General features: G+C 41.9%; 1 protein-coding gene and 1 pseudogene across 20 annotated transcripts in view; one reads left to right on the top strand and one right to left on the bottom strand.

The window, feature by feature from the left end:
* Positions 1-15,344, top strand: part of Enah (ENAH actin regulator) — a 119,582-nt gene that overhangs the window by 36,703 nt on the left and 67,535 nt on the right. The window contains exon 2 of one of the 20 annotated variants that reach the window (XM_031337049.1): positions 7,786-7,932. The exons of the other annotated variants lie outside the window; for them this stretch is intronic. Coding sequence (XP_031192909.1) covers positions 7,898-7,932 — 35 coding nt within the window. The 5' untranslated portion in view covers positions 7,786-7,897. The remainder of the gene's footprint in view (positions 1-7,785; positions 7,933-15,344) is intronic. 20 annotated transcript variants of the gene reach the window in all.
* LOC116068043 lies at positions 1,267-1,472 on the bottom strand (annotated as a pseudogene).

The following is a 15,344-nucleotide window of genomic DNA, read 5'->3' as shown; positions in this document are numbered from 1 at the left end:
AGGCTGGCCTCGAACTCAGAAATCCACCTGCCTCTACCTCCCAAGTGCTGGGATTAAAGGCGTGCACCTCCACCGCCTGATGGACTTTGAACTATTAAGAAAACTGTATATATATATATATATATATATATATATATATATATATATACACACACACACACATACACACACACATATATTTAATAATAGAAGTTTTAAGAACCTCTATTCAGTTCTAATATTCATTTAATTGATTATTTCAACTTAGGAAAAATGACTTTACGAGAGAGACCAAAAACATTAATTTCTTTGTGAGTGCACCCTGTGCATGCTTGGGGTCCAAAGTAGTCAGAAGAGAGTGGGTGTTGGATCCCCTATAACTGTTGTTATACATGGTCATGAACCCTCTGCAAGATTAGCAAGTGCTTTTTTTTTTTTTTTTTTTTTTTTTTTTTTTTTTTTTTTACTGCTGAGCCATCTCTTTAACCCCCATTAATTTTTCTTAAAAAAGTTGTTGGTGAGTGTGTATGTGTAGGCATGCGCGCACACGTGAGGCGTGTGTACGTGAGGAGACCAGAGGTCACTCCCTGCTGTCTTCTTATGTCACTCCTCTTCTCTTCCTCCTCTTTCTTTTTCAAGGCAGGGTTTCTCTGTGTGGACCTGGCTGTCCTGGAACTCACTCTGTAGACCAGACTGGCCTCAGACTCAGAGTCCCACGTGCCTCTACTTCCTGAGCGCCTGGATTAAAGACATGCGCTGCCACTGCATGCTTGGACGCACCAGGTTTGCTCGACTAGCTGGCCAGCAAGTTTAGGAATCTTCCTGTTTCTGCCCACAGTTTTAGGGATGGCGTTGAGGTCTTGAGGCTCGCTAGGCAAGCACTGTTACCAGTGGAGTCGTCTTCCCACTGTCCCCCTCACCCCCTCCAAACTGCTGTTTATTGTGCCCCTTTCTCTACTAAGCTCTCATTCTGTCCAAACTTTCTTGTGATCAGACCTCTTTTTTTTTTTTTGAGCAGGTCTTACTCTGTAGTTTTGGCTGGACTACACACCTGTTTTTTTAAAAAAAGGTTTTATGGTGGAGTTTGGATTGGTTGGTTTGTTTGCTTGTTGGTCCCCTTTTTGGGGAATGTCACTACTTCAGTCATTTTTTTTGTTTTTGTTTTCTTTCTGAGTATCACAAAAGTTTATTTAGCAAAAAGTTTCATATGAGAATGTATATGAGTCAGTTCTATATCACAGTCAAACAGGCCTTTGGGAGCGATGTGGACACACTACTGAACACTGGTCAGACTCTTTGCAAGGCTTCTGACATGATGACGCTGTTTCCTCGGATGGCCGCCCTCCCGATGTTGTTCTGCTGCCCACTGGTTACCATCTCCACACCCTCCTCAGTCACAGATTCATACAGGGATCAAAGCCCTGCCATATTCCTTGTCCATGTCTGCCTCCGTTTAACTTCAGTGATAACTTCTAGTCCATGAACTTCTTCATTCTTCAGTTCAGGACTGGACTTTGCTCATGGCCACTGATCAGCGGACTCAGCACCACTTTTTCAGTCTTTTTTTTTTCTGTTTTTCTTTTTTAAATTCATTCAAACTCTATATTGTGTGATAATTGTGACATTTCATTTAGATTACAAAATCATTGGTGTGATATCTAGAGAGATGTCCTGGTTGTTAAGAGCCACTGGCTGCTTTTCCAGAGGACCCAGGTTCAATTCTCAGCATCTACATTGTGACTCACAGTTGTGAGTGTAATGCCAGTTCAAGGGGATCTGAAACACTTTCCTGATTTTGCAGACATTGTGTGCACATGGTACATACACATACATGTAGACAAAACACTTTAAATGGATAAAATAAATCTTGTTTGAAAAACAAAGTCACTAATGTTTAATTAAAAAACTAAGTTACTTCCCTTCTATTCACTCTTCATAAATCTTTCCTTATCTAGATTATTCTCCAAGAAGCAGGTGTTTTGCTTTGTTTGTTTATTTTTTAACCTTCTCACTTGTTTCTTTGGTCTAGATTTCTGCTCTTTTGTCATTTCCTTCTTTTTTGTTTCTTTGACTTAACTGTCTGTCTGTCTGTCTGTCTATTTTAAAATTTAAGCTTTTAGCTTTTCTATTTTGTCATTCTTGGCTTTTTATTGAGACAGGATCTCTTTTTTAACTCTACAGGTCCTGGAATTCTCTGTGTAGAATGTTCTTGAACAGTCTGCCTGCCTCTGCCTCACCAAGTGTTGGAGTTAAACACTTGTGCCACCATACCCGGCTTGTGTGTGTCCCTTCACTGTGTATATACCTCACTAGTTTGGAATTCAGAGATCTTCCTGCCTCTGCCTCCTGAGTTCTGAGATTAGGAGTTATCCTTCCCTTCCACCCTCCCTTCCACCCTCCCTCCTTTCCTCTCTCCCTCTCCACCACCCCTCCCTCCTTCCTTCCTCCCTTCCCTCTCTCCCTCTCCACCACCCCTCCCTCCTTACCTCCCCCCTTCCCTCTCTCCCTCCCCACCACCCCTCCCTTCCCCCTTTCCTTTTTCTTTTTTTAAAATTTGAGTGAGAGTGTGAGGCAGGTTTTCCTGTTGAATTCCTGGCTGTTTGGCCTTGAACTCAAAATAGCCTAGGATAGCTTTGAATTTAGTCCTCCTGTTTTAGACTCTGGAGTATTGGAATTTCAGGCATGAGCCACCTTGCCTGGCTATATTTTTGAGTCTTTTAATATTATTGCTCAGGCTTGGTGCTTTTGCTTTTAATTTATATGCTTGATCTATCAATAATTCTAAGAAGATTATATTAAAACAAAGGTAATTTTATTTTCTTTGACAGTTGTTAGTCACCGTGTGTGTGTGTATTTATGTGTGTATATATATATATATATATTGACTTTATTTTTGGAGTTGTATTTGTGATGAGTAGGCTGCTGTCTCATTTTTATATAAGCGTGTAGCATCTTTGTTAGAGGCTCTCATTACATCTTTAGGAATGTTGTAAGATTATTACAGAGAAATTGATATATTCACATAGAATCATATACACATTCATCGAGTAATGTTTTTTTAAAAAGATTTATTTATTATTTATTTTATGTATTTGAGTACATTGTAGTTCTCTTCAGACATATGAGAAGAGGGCACCAGATCTCATTACTGATGATTGTGAGCCACCATGTAGTTGCTGGGAATTGAACCCAGGACCTCTGGAAGAGCAATCAGGTGCTCTTAACCACTGAGCCATCTCTCCACCCACCACCCACCACCCTTTTTTCCCTTGTTGTACATTTATTTATTTTCTTGTGATCAAACTCTCTTGTATCCAGGCTGGTCTCAAACTCTGTATGTAGCCAAGGGTGACTCTGAATTTATGATCTTTCTGCCTTCATCTCCTATGCATTGAGGTTATAGGTATCTGCTACCATGTTTAGGTATTTGACCCAGTGCTTGGGAATGCATGGCAAACACTATCATCTGATTTTCTGTGTTTGTCTGTGTGAAAATTAGGCCCGTGTAATATTTTTCCTTAAGTGTAAACAATACGAACCCTTCCCTACATACTTACAATATAGTTACCTTACTCTGGATGTTTTATAAATATTCATAATTTTTTTCATTATATAATTTGAGTTCCGTTTGGATGGAGTTAAACTAGGGGGAAAAATACATGCTTTGGCACTAGTCATACATTTACCTTGTAGGCTTTGCTGCTGTCTTAGAGTTGCACGTGGCCTTCTCGGTCCTGTAAGGAACCTTGTGTGTTTCAGGACCATTTTGCTTTAGAAATTAGGAACTTAAAGACCAGAGAGGGCCAAACTCAGTATGAGCCTCATTGCCAAGCAAGCTCCAGGTCCAGTGAGATTGCCTGGCAGGCTATTAGCCCATCTCTAGGGTGGATGGGGTATCTGAAAATTGGGTTTTTAATGAGATGTACATTGTGTTTGGCATGGCCGTCTATCTCAGTGGTGGTGGGATGTTCAGGAGAGAGTACTAAAGGGTATTTGCTTTTTCAGCCTCCGTGGCTAATGAGGTCAGCCAAGGAAAGACAGATGTGCTTCAGGAGTTTCAACAGCAGAGTTGTAGAAGGGCGACTGATTAAGTCAGACAGCCAGGAACTCTGCAGTCTGGACTTTTACACAGGAGATAACTACTCTAGTAGTGAGGAGAAATGAGGCCTAAAGCTGGAGTAAAGCTCAGTAGAAAGGCGGGAGCTCAGTGTGCACGCAAGGGCCCTGGGGTTCAGTTCCTAGCACCAGGGAACAAATGAACAAGGAAAACCCCGGCCCTTACAGTTACAGGTATGGTGTATCCACAGGGAAAGAGGACACTCCTGAAATGAAAGGACGGCCCATAAACATGTTTACTTTTTATGAATTGGATTACTCGTCATTTTGAATGTTGCCTTCTGCTAAATGACTCTGTTAACATGAATTGAGTTGACTGTATTTCATTCAGTCATATTTCTAAATGTTAGATGAAACTCATTTAATGTTTTAAGTGGTATTTTTAGACGTACTATAAAGATGACACAGCTGTTGCTTAGAGATGCATGTGAATGGCTTCTTTGAGCACTTGGATTAGGATTTGGATACGATGCCAGCTGATAGCTGCTACACATGGGAAGAAGCCAACATGAGAATACAATTCCTAAAGGGTGTGAACACCATCCTTCAGCATGTTCGGGATAGTAGTGCCGGTCTTGCCTTAGACATCAGCGTGTGATCCACAGAGTGGCTTTAGGCGGTTTGTTGGAAAGTCTGGAGAATATTCATTCCCCTTCTTTTACTGGGAATGAGAATAAGTGTGACCAGCTACTCGTATCAAGAGACGTTTCATTAAATCCACTCAGTTTCCACGTATTGTTTGATACAACTTTGTCACGGCTGAACTGTTTAGTTTGATCCTTTGTGGCTTGCCTAATTGCACATAGACTGAGTTGCTTCCAGGCAGCACGTAAATTTCGGACCCTGTTACATGGTCAGTTTTCAGGGCTCCTAATTCCTCACCACCATTATGCCTTCAGCTGGGTCAATTCTATATGTCCGTTAAATATGTGGATTCATTTAATATTTTATTTTTTGATGTGTTATGCCTGGTGCCTGGGAAGAAAAAAACAAACAAACCATTGAATGTAGTTATAGGCAGTTGTGAGCCACCATGTGGGTATTGGGAACTGAACTGGAGTCTCTTGGAAGAGAAGTAAGTGCTCTAAACTGCCAAGCCTTCTCTCCAGCCCCTAGGTACATAGGTTTGTTTTTTTTTTAAAATCTTGAATAAATTATTTTATTTATATTCCAAAAGTTGCCCGCCTTCCTGGGCCCCCTCTCCAGTTCTTCACCAACTCCCCACCACCCCGAGGGTGCTCCCCCATCTGCCCACTCACCCCCATTAGTATCCGTCTTCCCTGGGGTATCAAGTTTCCACAGGATTAAGTGCACCCTCTTCCACTGAGGCCATCCTCTGCTATACATGTGCCGGAGGCCATGTACCAGCCCATGTGTGCTCCTTGGCTTTTGGCTTAGTCTCTGGGAGCTCTGAGGGCCCCGGGTTAACTAACACTGCTGTTCTTTCTAACGGGGTTGCAACCCCCTTCAGCTCCTTCGGTCCTTCCTCTAACTCTTCCATATTGGTCTCCGACCAACCTCAATCCAGTGGCTGGCTGTTAAGTATCTGCATTTGTCTCGGTCAGTTGCTGGTAGAGGCTCTCTGAGGACAGCCGTGCCAGGCTCCTGTGTGCACGCACAATATGGCCTCTCTGATAGTGTCAGGATTTGGTGTGTGAGTATGGGATGGATCCCAAGTTGGGTCTTTCTTTCAGTCTCTGCTCCACTTTTGTCCCTACATTTCCTTTAGACAGGAACAATTCTGGGCTAAAAGCTTTGAAGGTGGGTAGGTGACCCCCTGCCTCAACTCAGGGCCATGTCTAACTACTGGAGGTGGTCTCTTCCGTTTCCATCTTCCCACTGTTGGGCGTTTCAGCTAATGCCACCTCCATTGAGTCCTGGGAGCCTCTCACATCCCAGGTCTCTGGGACTTTCTAGAGGTTCCCCCTACCCCCTAACCCTCACTGCTGCATATTTTGATTCATTCTCCTGTCTCTCTGGGCATCCCTCCTGTCTCTCCCCATGCCTGATCTTGCCCCATCTTTTCCCCTCCCCCCTCCTCTCCCTCTGTCTCCCATGATTATTTCCCCTTCTAAGTGTGTTTCAGGCACCCACACTTGGGCCTTCCTTCTTTCTTGTTCAAGCTTCCTGTGGTCAGTGAGTTGTATCCTGGGTATTCTGAACTTTTTGGCTAATACCCACTTATCAGTGAGTGTATACCACACATGTCCTTTTAGATCCCGGTTACCTCACTCAGGATGATATTTTCTAGTTCTATCCATTTGCCTGCAAAATTCTCTTTTTTTTTTTAAAGATTTTTTATTTATTTTATGTGTATGAGTATACTGTAGCTGTACAGATGGCCGTGAGCCATCATGTATATAGCCGCTGGGAATTGAACTCAGGACCTCTGCAGGCCCTGCTCGTTCTGGTCCCTCAGTGAGGCGTAATTCACTGTAGCTGCCTTCAGGTGCACCAGAACAGGGCGTCCAATCTCATTACGGGTGGTTGTTAGCCACCATGTGGTTGCTGGGATTCGAACTCAGGACCTTCGGAAGAGCAGTCAGTGCTCTTACCCACTGAGCCATCTCGCCAGCCCCAGCCTGCAAAATTCTTGATGTCGTCCTTCTTAATAGCTGAGTAGTATTCTGTTGTGATAATGACCCACATTTTCTGTATCCATTCTTCAGTTGACGGACATCTGGGTTGTTCCAGCTTCTGATTATTACAAATAATAAGGCCACTAGGAACATAGTGGGGCACATATTCTTTTGGTGTGGTGGAGCATCTTTTGGGTATATTCCCAGGAGTGGTAGAGCTGGGTCTTCAGGTAGAGCTATTTCTAGTTTTCTGAGGAACCGCCCAGGTTGATGTCTAGAGTGGTTGTAGTGTGCAGTCCCACCAGCAATGGAGGAGTGTTCCTCTTTCTCCATATCTTTTGAGTTTTTGATCCTAGTCATTCTGACTGGTGTAAGGTGGAGTCTCAGGGTTGTTTTGATTTGCATTTCCCTGATGACTAAGGATGTTGAGCGCCATTTGAGATTGCTCTGTTGAGAATTCTCTGTTTAGCTCTATATCCCATTTTTAAATTGGATTATTTGGGTTTTTGTAGTCTAACTTCTTGTATATTCTAATATTCTTTGTATATTTTGGATATTAGCCCTCTATCGGATGTAGAGTTAGTGAAGATCTTTTCCCAATCCGTAGGTTGCTGTTTTGTCCTATTGACCGTGTCCTTTGCCTTACAGAAGCTTTTCAGTTTTATGATATCCTATTTGTCAATTGTTGATCTTAGAGCCTGAGCCATTGGTGTTCTGTTCAGGATAATTTCCCCTGTGTCAATGTGTTCGAGACTATTTCCCACTTCCTTTTCTATTACATTCAGTGTATCTGGATTTATGTGGAGGTCCTTGATCCATTTGGACTTGAGCTGTGTACAGGGTGATAAATACAGATTAATTTTTATTCTTCTACATGCAGGCTGCCAGTTAGACCAGCACCATTTGTTGAAGATGCTTTCTTTTTCCACCGTATGGTTTATAAAGCTCCACTAATTAAACTTTTAGTAAAGTACTCTATATTGTATGCCTATGAATAAAATTTTTTACCACTGACATTTAAGTATAAAGTTGCTTATTATTTCTGTTGCAGTTATTTTGTGCTGCTATAATACTTGATGTTGGATAATTTACATAGAACAATTTCTTGCAGTTCTGAAAGCTGAGGAGACAAGGATTGAGTGACGCACATCTATCCAGTGAAGGCATGCAGTGTGGGAAAGGGCAACCTAGGAAAACTACGTGGATCTGAACTGAAAGATACAATGGAGCAGTCTTCGTTAAGAAAACAGCGAGTGAAGTGAGGCTTTATTTGGAAAAGGAAGTGCTGATTTAGAAATAGCAAGCTCGAAGTGATGGGGAACGCTTGTTACCCAGTTGCAAAAAATAGAATTTAGGATGTACTTTTTTTTTTTAAAGATTGACTCGGTTTTATTTTTTGTATAAAGTGTTGCGCTTGTATATGTGTATTATGTGTGTGCTTGGTACCTTTGGAGGCCAGAAGAGAGAGTTTTGAATTCCATGGAACTGAAGTTATCGATGGTTGCAAGCCACCACATGGGTGCTAGGAACCCCCCTCATGGTCTTCCTGAGCAGCAAGTGCTCTTTCCAACCGGTCCATCTCTCCAGCCCCCGTAGGTTCTAACGGTGAACTTTCTTTTAAATCCCACAGATTTGGGGGCCTGCTTAAAGACACTCTCACATTACAAATTTTTTTAAAAAAAAAAAATTTACATGTGTTTGTCAGTTCACAACTGAAATGTAAGAACAGTTTGTCCTTCAACTTGGAGTCTAGCCATATGCCAGAGAAGCAGTGTCACTGGCTCTTAGACAAGAAAGACTGTTGGGTGGGTCGCCCATGTCTAGCATTTAGGGGGCTGAAGCAGGAAGATTGCTGTGAGTTCGAGACCAGCCTGGGGTACATAGTAAGTTTCAGGCTGGCTTGAGCTACAGTGTGTGAGAGAGAGAGAGAGAGAGAGAGAGAGAGAGAGAGAGAGAGAGAGAGAGAGAGAGAGTGTGTGTGTGTGATATCATCTCACAGTTTGTAGCTTTGACATTACTGCATACTCTGACTTCAGCTTCTAAGATAGACTTAAAGAAGAACTTCTGTATTTCATATTATGTGAGAATACAAGGTGGCCTATTTTTGAAGCAGCTCGGCTTGGTCACTTTCACCAGATTCCAGCAGGTAGTCTGCCGTGAAAGCAATTCCTCCTCATAACCCCCCGGGTTGATGTGGCGAGAAAATCCCAGTATTAAGCTCATTTTTAAAAGTTAACTTGAAAAAAAAAAGTGTACTAATGAGTATTGTATCGTCTTTGAATGTTTTATAGAAGCGCAGGGCAAGGAACTGCAAAACCTCAGGAATGTCAAGCAGTTTATATTTGGCTGAGATTTTTATATATAGGTAGTGCTTGTCTTCAGTTACCCTGTGCTCTTGTTACTTCCAAGCACTACCTGTGCGTGTGAACAGAACATCACAGGCTGCTGACTCCTCTTAGTCACGCGTCACTGCCCTTTCCCGTTGTCAGAGACAGGCCCGTGGGCAGTGCATTAGCGGGTTGTACTTCCTACTACCCAGCATTCCCCTAAGGCGGAAGCTCCCTCCAGTCATACTTGTCCTTTGTGGCGCTTTTTTGTTTTCATACGAGGGTACTTGTCCCACCTCAGGATTGACTCCGTGGGCTGTCCACATGGAATGTTCAGTTTCACTGTAAGCTTTATGGGGAGACCTTCATTTTAAATCAGGTTGTTGTATAGTGGAACAAATTATAAAATAATAATGTGATTTTAATGTTAAATGAATAACTTCCAGGAAGTTGATTTGCGACGAGCTAGCTTCTCCCAGATCCTGGAATGAGCTGATAGATACGGTCTAGACCTGGTTGAGTATGTGCTGCCTCATTTTTCTAATCTTCAAATAATCTTTTCTGGAATTGATGTTGGATTGTAACTATCATAGCTAGTCTAGTTCTTGGAACTCAAGTATGTTGAACCTCATTGGAAGGACCAGGTTCCTTTCCTCATGTTAATGGAGAAATTGTCTGTGGAAGAAAGTGAGATGTGTGTTTTCCCAGCTGTAGTAGATAGCTTGCTTTTTAGGACAGAATTGCCCAATTTCTAAAGTAGTTCTGAGCAGAAGCTGGCAGCTGGTAAATGTAAAGAGACTTGCCAGACTATAAATGTCTGCTCTGGAATCATCAGTGTCCAAGACATACTCTTGGAAAATTAAGAGTTTCCTTGGGATAACAGGAAAACCACACTTTCTTCTAGTAGTTGTCTTTAACAATGGGAAGTTTGGTTTTTGATTTAGTTGGATTAAGTATTCAATGCTATTAAATATTATGCATGCTTGTGCCTTATTCGCATTAATAACTAACAGCAATTTCAATGTGTTTGAAGACTTTATGGTCTATCTTTTTTTTTTTTTTCTCCAAAATCAACACATAGAAAGCAGAATCTAGCTATATATGTAGTTCAGGCTGGCCTCAAACTTAGGATTCTCCCTTTTTAGCCTCCTTCCTGCCAAGATCACATGGCATTTCCCACTACACCTGGCTCCAAATCTGTATTGTTATAATCACTGAAACCAGAAGTTAGAATTGAATTCCAGTGTTGTGGGACTGTGCTAAGCAACAGCCATTTATAGTTCACTGGGAAATTTCAAGGCCATCATGAATTCCCAGATTTAGAAATAATCACTGTAGCTTATAATAGCCTTCACATAAGATGGGTTCCGAAGTGTGGGTAGAAATAAGGCTACTGGTCTGCAGTGAGTAGAGTTTGAAGGACTCTATCAGAGTTACGTAGACTCGTTTCTCACTCATTAGAAATGAAAAAGGAAGTCCAGGATCTTAATCTGACTAAAGGAATGATGGTAATTCACAGCATGCCATGGACCTCGAGCGTGATTTGTCAGCTGAGCAAATGTTAGCGTGTTTCCGTGTGCTTACCGTGGTTCTAAAACTCACTATTAATTATTATCTCAGTTTGCCAAAGTGTTGTTTCGGCTAATAACGGTCAGGATGCCCAAGTTTGAGTGTGCAGAGCATTACAAGTACCCGAAAGGCTCTGAGTACATGGTTTATTATTCTCAAATGCGTTGTATGATGTGTTACTGTTACTCGACTTTAGAAATCAGGACATTGAAGCTTATAGAGGCTTTATAAATCATTTAATTCAACCAGAAAGTAAAATTCGACACTGAAATGAACTCAGGCTTAAGTTCATATTCTTTGTCAACCACCGAAGTTCATTCAGCATTTCTTTAATGTTTTTAGTTTGGATGAGCAGTGGAAGAGAACATTATCATCAAACCTTTGCTAAGGTTTTTACTATGAATAGTCGATATAAAACCTACTGGAAACAAAAATAAACCTTTTTTGAGTTATAACTTTGAGTGCTGCCCATGTATATATCCATCCTCACTACTTGGGACTCTGAAACAGAAGGTGGGAATGTGAGCCAGTTAAGAGCAAAACTTTAAAACAAGTAGACAACCCACCTTTAAATTTTTTTTATGGCATGAAAAGCAGTTTTATTTCTGTACTTTTTTTTTATTACAAAATCAATCTATTGACTGCAGAAAATATTGGGAGTGTAGATCTCAGTTCTTCTTTTTCCAAACAGACTTAAAGCCATTCATTATTCTGGCCTCCACAGATACCACTAAAAGTGATTTAATGTTTGTATTATATACACGTGCATGTATTAATACACATAGACATGCACATGCACGCATACATATATTTCAGTGTGTCATTTGTATGTTTATATGTATATATTTATGAATAGAGTCATAATTGTTTTTTTTTTTTCTGGTTTTGTCTTGTTTGAGACAGGGTCTCATTTAGCTGGGGCTAGCCTCAAATTTACTGTGTGTCTGGACATAATCCTAATCTCCTGGACCTCCTGCTTCTGCCTTCCAAGGGCTGGGGTTACATACATGAGCCACTATAGCCCTATTTCTAGGGGACCTGATGCCTTTTAACCTGTGTAGATGTCAGTATCTACACAAACATGGCAGATACACAGGAACAGCAACCTTAAAAACTCCTGTTTCAAAAACAAAAACACACCTTGTTTGGAAAGTGTTGACCATGGGCCTACTCCAGAACGATGCAGGAGGTAACAAGGCTGTTTTGTGAGGTCCTGTAAGAATCCAGGGAAGGAATAGTAGTACACGAACGTGGTGGCCGTTCTAGAGGCAGCAGGGAAGAGATCTGTGGATGCTGGTGACTGATGGGAGATGCCTGCACGGGAGCAGAGCAGGGAACTTAGGTTTTTATCTGGGGAAGAGATGGAGGTATATTTCATCTGGCAAGGGAAATAGGGAGCAAGGAGCAGTTAGGCTCAGAGAGCAGATTGGGTAGGAAAATGCGTAATGCATCGAGATTGCTTGTGTGTAAACACACAGCAAGTCGCTGCCCGTAGCTTTTGAGCACAGGGGAAAAATGTAGAGTGAAAAGACTGTTCACAGGCTGGGCGTGGTGGCGCATGCCTTTAATTCCAGCGCTTGGGAGGCAGAGGCAGGAGGATTTCTGAGTTCAAGGCCAGCCTGGTCTACAGAGTGAGCTCCATTCAGCCAGGACTACACAGAGAAACCCTGTCTCGGGGAACAAAAAAAAAAAAAAAGAAAAGAAAAGAAAATACTGTTCGCTACAGGTGTTGAGACCTTGACTATGGCTGTCTTTAAGCCTTAGTACTTTGTGTCTTTGGGCTTTCATGTGAAGCCTTAATCATTGCACTTCTACCAAATCTTAATCACTTTCCTCTTTATTGTTTCTCCATCAATTAAATTTTTTTATTCTGTTTTTGTGGGTTCGCATGGAAATGTGGGTCCATATACCATAGTATGCTTGTGCTGGCTCAAGAGCAAGCTTCCTGGGGTTGGATCTTTCCTTCCCTTTGTTTGTTTGTTTGTTTTTAAAGATTTATTTATTTTATGTGTATGAGTACACTGTAGCTGTATAGATGGCTGTGAGCCATCATGTGTGTGGCTGCTGGGAATTGAACTCAGGACCTCTGCCAGCCCCCCTCGCTCTGGAACACTTGCTCTGGCATAATTCACTGCAGCTGTCTTCAGACGCACCAGAAGAGGGCGTCAGATCTCATTACGGGTGGCTGTGAGCCACCATGTGGTTGCTGGGAATTGAACTCAGGACCTTCGGAAGAGCAGTCAGTGCTCTTGCCCACTGAGCCCTCTCGCCAGCCCCTAAAATTTTTGAGTGAATATACGAAATGAAACATGCCTCTCCCTGGTCTTTTGTTTTATGAAAGTGAAGATACGCACTTACTTTGTATGGCATTTTTAATTCTAACTTCCAGTTTCATTTCTGTTTGGCAAATATCCATCATTAGGGGAAGTCAAGGCAGGAGTCAAGCAGCTCAGCACGTTATCCACATACCACATAAGTAAAGGCAGCCAGGCTGCATGCTTACTGCTCATCTAGCTGTCTTACTCTTACACGGCTCGGAGCCCAGCCTATGAATGAGTGTGTCCACATAGAGAGTAGGCCTCCCACATCAGTTAACAAGCAAGCCTCTCGCCCCCCACCCTGCCCCGGGCCCTCCAACATGCAACCTGATGTAGGCACCTCCAAAAATTGAGACTCTTCCCACATGATTGTAGGTTGTGTCAAGTTGACATTCAAAACTAGCCATCATTGTAACTATGAAGTCTTGGGGTGTTTTCTAGAGAAAGCTGCATAGTAGTTACATTTGCATGATTTCTCCCCAACACTTTTATCATGAAAAATTTCAATGCATAGGACGGTTGAGGGAATTGTTCAGTGACATATTATACTCGCATTCTAGAGTATACAATATTATCTTACTTTTAGAAAACATTAACAAACATTTTATTTTTAATGAATTTGATTACTAAAAAGTCTGCAAACAAAATAAAAACAGCAAAATTTATCAGCCCTAAAGTCTGTCCATCTTAACGGACCTCCATACAGTTAGAATAGCCATTCTAAAGAATCTAGTGTTTTATTCTTTTCTCTTTTTTCTATGTGCATTTCAAAAATTATAATCACCAATGTGGTTTCTCATGTATGTCAATATATATGTCATTTACTGAGTCTCCGTGCCTGCATATTTTAACTTTTGTGGCCCATGCTTGTGTGAAGACACATACATTATTCACAAGTAGTGCAGGATTCAGAGTGTTGAGTGAACACTGGAAGATGCACATGTGTGAGTCACATTTCTTTTGAGGCAAAAGAGCACTCCGGAGTGAGGGCAGAGTGGGCTAAAACCTTCCCTCATATTTTTCTTTGGCTTAATTTTCCTTCACGTCTGCTGACGGTTGCTGTTTTTCAAAGTGTGGTGGTGCATGCAGGCCGGCTGGGGAAACACAATGAGACCCTGTATTGAAAAGAAAAGAAAAGAAAAGAAAATGCTGTTTTGAGTAATTTCCGCTATAGATTTAGGTTCTTTTCTGTGCAAGAACTGAATGGAAGCTCTTCAAATATCTGCTCTTGTACGGCTTCCTCCTCAGCATGTTTTCACTGCTCATCTTTGCAGTTGTCAATTGCTTTGTTTTTCCTGTTTAGTAATAAAGGGACAGACATATAAACGCTCCACTTTATCCACTTTCCTGTTAGATACCCGGAGTTCCCAGGTTTGGATGATCCTTAGCATTGGAATTGAAGACGCGCAGGGTAGGTGTGTGTGCTTGTGTGCTTCGTCCTGAGCCTTTACTCTGCTGATACTATTTCTGCCTTTAGTTGGGGGTGTAAATTTTAGAAACTTTAGAATTCCGTTTAGTCTGTTGTTTTTAAAGCTGTGCCTCTGTCCAGCAATAGGTCACAATATGCGTTTTTATCATTTTACCATTTGCTTGAAGTTAATGCTCTGGCACTTAAAATAAAATGTTAACCTGTAAGTCTTTGCACTAAGCCAGCTCATTCCTGTCGGCTTTCGTGCAGCTGTCTTACATGGACGTCAGAATACTTTGAACCCCGATGTTAAAATGTTGGTACAATTTATACTCTATGTGCTAGTTACTTTATTATTGTCTGTTCTATACAACCTAGAGGTGTATGAGAACCTCAGCTGAAGAATTCCCTCAACAATGGCTTGTGGCCATGTCTATGAGAGATTGTCTCGATTGCTGCCAGCAGTGGGACCTGGGAAGGTGGCTTGTGGTTAACTGTACTGGCTGCTCTTGCAGAAGATCTGGACTCAGTTACCATTGGGTGGCTCATTATTCCAGTTACAGGGGCTCTGACGTCCTCCTCTTCTGGCCTTTGTGGGCACCAGGCACACATATGATACAAGTACAGACATCCAGGCAAAATACCCACACACAGTAAAGTTTGAAAGAAAGGAGAGGGGGGGGGGGGAGGAAGAGAGAGGAAGGAGCTAGCAAGCAATATTTCTCCATGGTTCCTGCGCTAGGTTCCTGCCCCATTTCCTTCAGTCCTGGTTTTGACCTGAGGTAAGATGAAGTGAACCCTGTCCTTCCCCAAGTCGCTTTTAGTCATGGGCACCTTTGTTTGCCATTTCAGTTAACTTCAACTTTTTAAGATTGACTCTTTCAGTTTTAATTTACATCTATGGACATTTAGTTACCTCTGAGGCCAGAAGAGGTAGGATCCCCTGGAAGTGAAGTAATGAGTTACCCAGTATGGATTGAGGGTGGGGGCAGGGGGAGTGGAGAGAGAGAATATAGTAGAATATCTCTCACTCTCTCTCTCTCTCTCT

Source organism: Mastomys coucha, unplaced genomic scaffold, assembly GCF_008632895.1.
Source record: "Mastomys coucha isolate ucsf_1 unplaced genomic scaffold, UCSF_Mcou_1 pScaffold1, whole genome shotgun sequence".
Classification (NCBI taxonomy): Eukaryota; Metazoa; Chordata; class Mammalia; order Rodentia; family Muridae; genus Mastomys; species Mastomys coucha.
Note: the sequence above shows the minus strand (reverse complement) of the source record. Positions and strands in the feature narration are given on the sequence as shown.